Raw genomic sequence first — 6,857 nt, forward strand, 5'->3', positions numbered from 1 at the left:
GAAATTTGCACGTCTGTCTGTTTCCTGTAGTAGGAAACTAGGTATTTGTAATCACTCAACAGATCTGAGTCTTACTTCTCCCCACCCCACCCTGCAGGTCATCCAGAGAGAGTCCTGAGGAGGTGAAAATGGCTACAGAGTGATGGAAGGGGCTGTGCTGCACCTATTCAACATGAGAGGATCGCTGTCTTCTGTCTTGAGTTCACAGCAGCCATGGCCGCCTGTCCTTTTCCAGCTGTGCCTAGGGGCAGCTCGCAGGGAAGCGTAGCTTGGGTTTTTAGGAGAAACCACTTCTCAAAAATCTGCTGGCCTTACACTGTTGCGCACTTTGCCTCTTCAAGAGGGAATGTCTACTTCCCATGGCTTTGCATACTAACACAGAGTTCAACTGCCTTGTTGAAGACCTCAAAGACCTTCTGCCTTCATGAAAAGAATGGTTAAGAGGACAGGTATATCCACTGGAGTCATTATCTTATCTGCTGAATGACTAACGTGGCTTTTATTTATTGGGTTATTTGTGTTATTAATTTGTAGTAGCTTTAAAGAAAGCCAAATCAAAAATATTTATTCTCACTTAATCTGGTGGCAAAAAAGGTGTAAACCACTCGTTGTTAAATGAAAGTAGAATATAATTATTTGCTGCTCCTCAAAGTATTTCTTAGAGGCTTTGACCATTGTCTGTAACTTACAATAACACCTAGATACTATCCTCTGATACACACTGAAATTTAATGTTGTATTTCTAGTATCTTCCTGAAATTAGCAGGCATGCAAATTGTTAAATGTGGGTTTTTCTCATATTGAAATAGGAGGACCTGTTTAAATAGTTTAAATCTTGCCCTCATTTGCAGTGAAATCTGATAGTATTTTGCTGTTTGCCAACCATCCCAGTGGAGTCATCTTGTCAACTAAATTTGATCAAAGGCCTTAAGTGTTTTCAGGCAGAGGTAATGTACGGTTGTAAGGTCTACTTCTAGTAATAGGAAGAAGCTGAATGGGGATTGTTTAATGTTGGTTTTCAAATGCTGTGGCTGAGTTCACTTAACTTTTCAAACAAATTGAAGTTTATTTCCAAAGAGGAAGGGGAGAGAGCATGGATTTTGTTTTAATTTAATTTGTTCTTTTTTCCCCTGTAAGCCTCTGGCCAGATATCTTAATAAGATATGAGATATATTTTATATGTTAAGATATATCTTAATAATAAACAGGGTTCTTAAATCCCTGAAATGGTGTGTTGCCTAGGTCACAGCATCAAACTACTCTAGTGCTTTTCCTCCATATGTAATTTTGCTTAAATTGCAGTTTTGGTCACAGTTAAGGCCTTCTGTATTAGTTGTTGAAATATTTTGACACAATGGATCTTTATAAAGGGATCCTTTTTATAAAAAGGAAGTGGGGTTTTTGGTAGAGATTTCATACTTGAACAGCTTTTCCACAAATACAATGAGGCCCTAGGTACAAAGTAGCAGATGCACATGCTTAACCAAAGAAGCACCTTTCAGTTTCTAGTAACTTCTCTTGAATTCATTTCAGAGTTTGATTGATAATGTGCTATACAAAATACAGGCATGCCTTGCATTTATTGTTGGCGGTCATGCCACTGTTGGAACAAAAGCCTGTTCTTTTCTAGGGATAAGCATATCTAAGATTTGTGTACAAACAGCTCTCCGCAACTTAGATGCTTGTTTTACTCGAGTTGCAGAAGTGCTGATAGATTTGGAAGGCTCCCGTTTTCATGGTATTGTGTGTATTTTTACACTGTTTCTAAAACTACATTGCCATAGAAAGTGATGGGAAAGTACTAAGCAAGAAAGTCGTGGTATAGGCTTGCAATAAACAGGCTGCCTATTAAGGCACATGTAGCCTACTCCTCAGATTCTCGAGATTAGCTGCTGCAGTTTTACTCATGAAATTTTATGCTTAAATCGGGTGTTTCAAGCATGCTGGTTTTGCACTTGCAAACTTGCAGGTATGTGTTGGGAGGACAGACTCAGGCTTAATTTAGTGGTTTGACTCAAGTTCATTGAAATAGGGAAACATACCGTTTAAATATTTTAAATTCTGAAAGACCTACACATCAATTCCAACTAACTGAATAGAAAGGACGTATTGCTTGAATTAAGTAACTGTCCTGTGTTTTAATTTCCTTCGTTTTGTGGATCACATAAAATCTTTAATGAAACACATTTTAATAATTGTTGGTGGCTAGGGTGGAGGATGACAAAGAACCTGAGATTGCTGCTAAGAATTCCCCCAACATTGTAACCAGCTTGAATGAGACCACCGTGATACTTGGGAAACTTCATTATTACATTACTTTTTTTAGTCTAGAATTTTGCACTGAAATGTTGTGTTTTCATTATAGCTTCTCGTAGACAGTATTTAAAGAAGAATACTAGCAAGAAATATATATATCTTTAATGTGTTTCTAGTTTTCCATTGCTTGTCTTCACTCACTGGTCAAGATATTTCTATTGTTCACATTTGCTATCCCAGTTATTTCTGAGACAATCTGTCAGATTCCTATGGTACTCAATGTAGTCTTTTTAAAGAGTCATTAGAAAGCATTCTTTTGTTTATTTTCAAGTTTTCCTCTTCTCCCTCCCCCTTCACCTGACCTCCTTAGATCAAAGAAAGGTCTCTGCTGTGAAGATTCAAAGGACACTGTTATCATCAATAATGGCAAATCAGTAAAATCGGCTGAGAAGATAAGTTGCTATTTTGAACGGTTCCTTTGCCAATGAGAAATCATTTTGTATAGAGAGTTCATCTGATGTATTCTCGTTAGTTGGCCCTGCTTTTAAATGAGGCTTCATATTGATGTTTTCTCTTTCAAATTCAGCTAAGACTTGCCATGAAGAACCATCGGTAGTACAGTCTTGCTCAGTAACTGTAGCTTAAGGAGCTCATGCTATCGACCATGTCTGATTGAGGAACCAATTGTATGGTTCAGTGGTGGTACAGTAACAGTATACTGCCAATAAGGAGGGGAAAAAAAAAAAAAAGAAGCAAAACCTCCAATAATGCCTGCTTAGAATATGAAATACTCACTGAATGTTGCCATGTTTAGAAAAACAAAACAAAACACCACCTTATGAAAAAGCATACCTTGATTATTTAGGGTTTGTCTTTTAGTGTCTAATTATCAGTAGAAATAGCAAAACTTGTCCTTGCATATTTAACAATCCATATTCTTTTCTGAAAAGACTAAGCCTCTTAAAGAACAGTTTAGATTAGGTCAATCTCACATGGATGTGAAAATAATCAAACTGGTCATTTTGACTGCTGGTCATTGTAATGTACCAGTTCCTAGTTCCATTGCCTCATCTGCAAAAGCAAGCAGCAGCTTTGTGGGATAAGCTCTTAGGTGGCATGTGGGTTTAAAACAAACATATGTGGGGGGAAGCCTCACATATCCTTTTCTATAGTGGCATTAAACTACAGTTTTAGGAGACACCATCTTTTTCATAATGCTTATAGGCATTGGTTGATGGTCTTTCAGTTTTACTGTAAACAGTCAGTCCAGGAGCAGGTATTTACTTATATTTAGTACACTTAGTATTCAGCTTGAACAAAACCAGTTTAGAATTCAGAAGGGAATGCTTGCAGTAAAGCAAGACAATGTGGTCTCGTGGTATTGTAAAATACAGCTGTGCTGGTTTTTATCATTCTGATTGCTAGAAAGCAAATCGGGCTTGTTGCAAGTAAGTATAGTGCTAAAGGGCTAGTGGTAACTGTTTTGCACTAAGTTAGCCCTTTCCTCCCCTTCCTGTGCCTTAGCTGAACGTTACTGTGCTGTAGCAGAGCTAGCAGAAGTGAATGTGTGCCAGGTTTCCCATGCTGGGCTGGAACTTCAGGTCACTGTAAATACTGGCTTAATTGAATACATGAAGCAACAAACTGCAGTGGGTGAGAATCTGGCACACATTCATTTTGCCAGCCTTGCTACAATATGGTGACTTTCAGCACAGATGCACCGTGACCAGTTGGGAGCAGTAATGACTTATTTTGGAAGACTGCTTCTTTTAAAAAAAAAAAAAAATTAACATCACAGTCATATATACAGTATACATTTTCAGAAATTAAGTTGATACCCACGTATCTAATGAGACAGCAGTCAGATGTTTCCATATGTAGTGGTATGTATTTGCAGCTCATCTAGGGTACATTTAGGCTTGTCTGATTTCAAGGACTAAGTGGCTTCTCTTCAAGACTTTGGGGAGGAAGATATGGGTACTTTGTCAGTGATTATTGGATTAGGAAATCCATAATCAGTTTAATTAAATAAAATAAGAAAAAGGCATTGCGTAGGGAAATTTGGATGCTCTCTCCAGTATTATATGTTGTGGGTATCAGTGTAACTTCTGAAATAGGTGTATGGCTGCAATGTTAAACATTGTTTTTCAGAAAGCCTGAAAATACAAAACTGGATAAAATTGTTCCCCAGTAACAGCAGCAGCAGAATTGCTATGCTGCCAATCCCTAGTACTGGTGATGGAATACTGCAAAGAGCACTGCCTTTACTACGGACCTGATATTACGGGTGGAAAAATACCATTATTCTACTGAGACTCTATGGCTTTGCATCAGTGGTAGAAGATGCTCCCACAATTGCCTTTATTCAAATGTTGTGTTCATATTGTATTGACTTAAGTTTGTCACTGCAGATAGTGCCACCTTTATGGCTAAAAACTCTGGAAGCAGCTACAACTTCCTTCAGAAGGTGCTGAAAGCTGTTGGGATTGGAGTTAGTATTCATTATACTGAGTAATGGAGGTAGCATTCTTCTAGAGATGCAGTTGTTTACCATGACGTTTGCAATTTTACAAGAGAAAATCACTTTCACAATTAAATAATCTTTACTGAGTGACAGCTGGCATCTCTTAAATCCATGGATGCATCATCTTTATAAACTCTATCTTGGCTTGTATTTCAAAGGGTTTTCTTCTTATTTCTTACTCCTTTTGGTGGAGCATACTTTGGCATTTCCCTTATTTCTATTTCTACAAAACTACAATTGCCTAAAACTCTTAATAAACGTTAGGGAGGCTTCATCTTTAACCTGGTACGGTTTATCTGTCACTTGTAGGAAAATACCTTAATGCTTTATGGTAAAATTCTCCAAAATTGCTTTCAAGTGATAAAGTTGAACATAAAAAAAAAATGCAATGTGGAAAATGAGCTTGGTATTTTGAAACCAGAAAGAATGCCGGAAGTGATGAGCTATTCAGGGATTCTACCTTGGGTTGGCAAATGTATATATTGATATGCAGCATTACATAAATATGAGCAGTGTCTGTCCTATTGAGACTTTAACTGAAATTTTGTCCTATCTTTTTTTTTTTTTTAAAAAGAAAAAGATACCTGAGAACAAAATAGTGCCTGTATATAGTGAAAACAAGCAACATTTCCTAGAATTAATGTTTACTTGATAAATGTCAGGGAAGAGTCAAGCAAATACTGGTAGGGTGACTAGAACTGTTTTGTTGTAGCTAATATTAAGTTAGGAAAAGCTGTTTTTCCATCTAGTAATCCATTGATAAGAGATTACTGTTCCTGGAAGCATTTGCACACATCCACTGAAAAGCTGCCAAAATTAATAGGTCATGAAATAAGTCTTTAGTTCCCTCGTCTCTTAACCTCTTCCATACCTCATCTGGTACCTTGTTTTGAATCTGGTTTGGTACATGAGAGTATTGCTTCATCCTCTTTTGGGATCGATTCCAGGACCTGAAGGGCATGGTTTGAAGGTCCATACTGAAACAGTATGTCTGTCCAATTCAGGAAGAAATTGCTAATTGGCAAGTAAATGCACCCTTGGTGTGCTCTGCATATGAATGGACTGGGACAAGCATAATTCATGTTGCATTGAATTAGACATTATTCTTTGAATATAGCACTATGTAGCGATACCAAAGCTAGGTTTGAGTTAGAAGCAGGGCGTATTTGCTTGCAAGCAGGATGCATTTGCAAGCTAATAAAGGCAGAGTGAGTGCTCTAGCATCCATGCATACATCTGAAGAATTTTCAGCGTGATGGTTTTAAAGCAAAAATGTTGATTTCTTTTTGCAGCCTCACTTTTTGCCACTTGACTATAGTAAGCAATGATCCAACGAGGACCTGAAGTCACGGTATTGGTGTGTATCAAATAGGAGAGGCATCACAAAGCTAAAAAGTAGCCACAGAACAGAAGTTCATTAAGCTTAAGAACTGACATCCAGGCCGTAGGGTTGGAAAAACAGAATGCAAATTTTTGGCCTCCTTTTTACTAGTCTGAGCCCAAAACTGAAGCTTTTTCAAGAAGTATCAGTAAAAAATACTTTTGTGTTGTTTATAACTTACTGGCTGTGTAGGTCAATGTTTCCAGTTTCCAGTGTCATCACTGGTATATTCTGCAAGCATACAATTTGTTCAGATTGTTACCTTTAAAAACAAATTTTCTATGCTTCAGTGATGGTTGGAAACCAACTTTTTAGACTAATAATTAGGTGTTTACCTATATATATATATATATGTATATATATATGTTAACTAGTGTTTGATGTTTTGGTCAGAAGACTAGGGAAGGTTGGTTTTTTTCCCTTTGTTAAGTCTCACCAAACCAAATCCAAAGAAACTTTTGACACCGGGTCCGAAGACTGGCTGGACCCTACTCAACCCTAACAGCAGATCTTTTGCATTACAGAGCGCGGGTTGTTCTAAAGCATGCATTCCTACCCAGAACCCGTGGGGATTTGGAGCAATAACTTCTATTGTCTGTTGACACAAAGTTTGTCTGTAAATGTACACGTGATACATCTTCAGAACAGAACTATGTTCAAAACTAATGTTACCATAATTGGTTTTGGTACAGTACC

The 6,857-nt window shown here is 37.6% G+C and overlaps 1 protein-coding gene across 1 annotated transcript in view; it reads left to right on the top strand.

Moving 5' to 3' along the window:
• TMEM245 (transmembrane protein 245) overlaps positions 1-3,037 on the top strand; it is a 76,955-nt gene extending 73,918 nt beyond the window's left edge. The window contains exon 17 of the mRNA XM_035895471.1: positions 98-3,037. Within this exon, the coding sequence (XP_035751364.1) occupies positions 98-143 (46 nt within the window). The 3' untranslated portion in view covers positions 144-3,037. The remainder of the gene's footprint in view (positions 1-97) is intronic.
• The last annotated feature ends 3,820 nt before the right edge of the window (positions 3,038-6,857 follow it).

The sequence above is a fragment of the Egretta garzetta genome, unplaced genomic scaffold (genome assembly GCF_000687185.1).
Source record: "Egretta garzetta isolate BGI_Z169 unplaced genomic scaffold, ASM68718v1 scaffold405, whole genome shotgun sequence".
Lineage (NCBI taxonomy): Eukaryota > Metazoa > Chordata > Aves > Pelecaniformes > Ardeidae > Egretta > Egretta garzetta.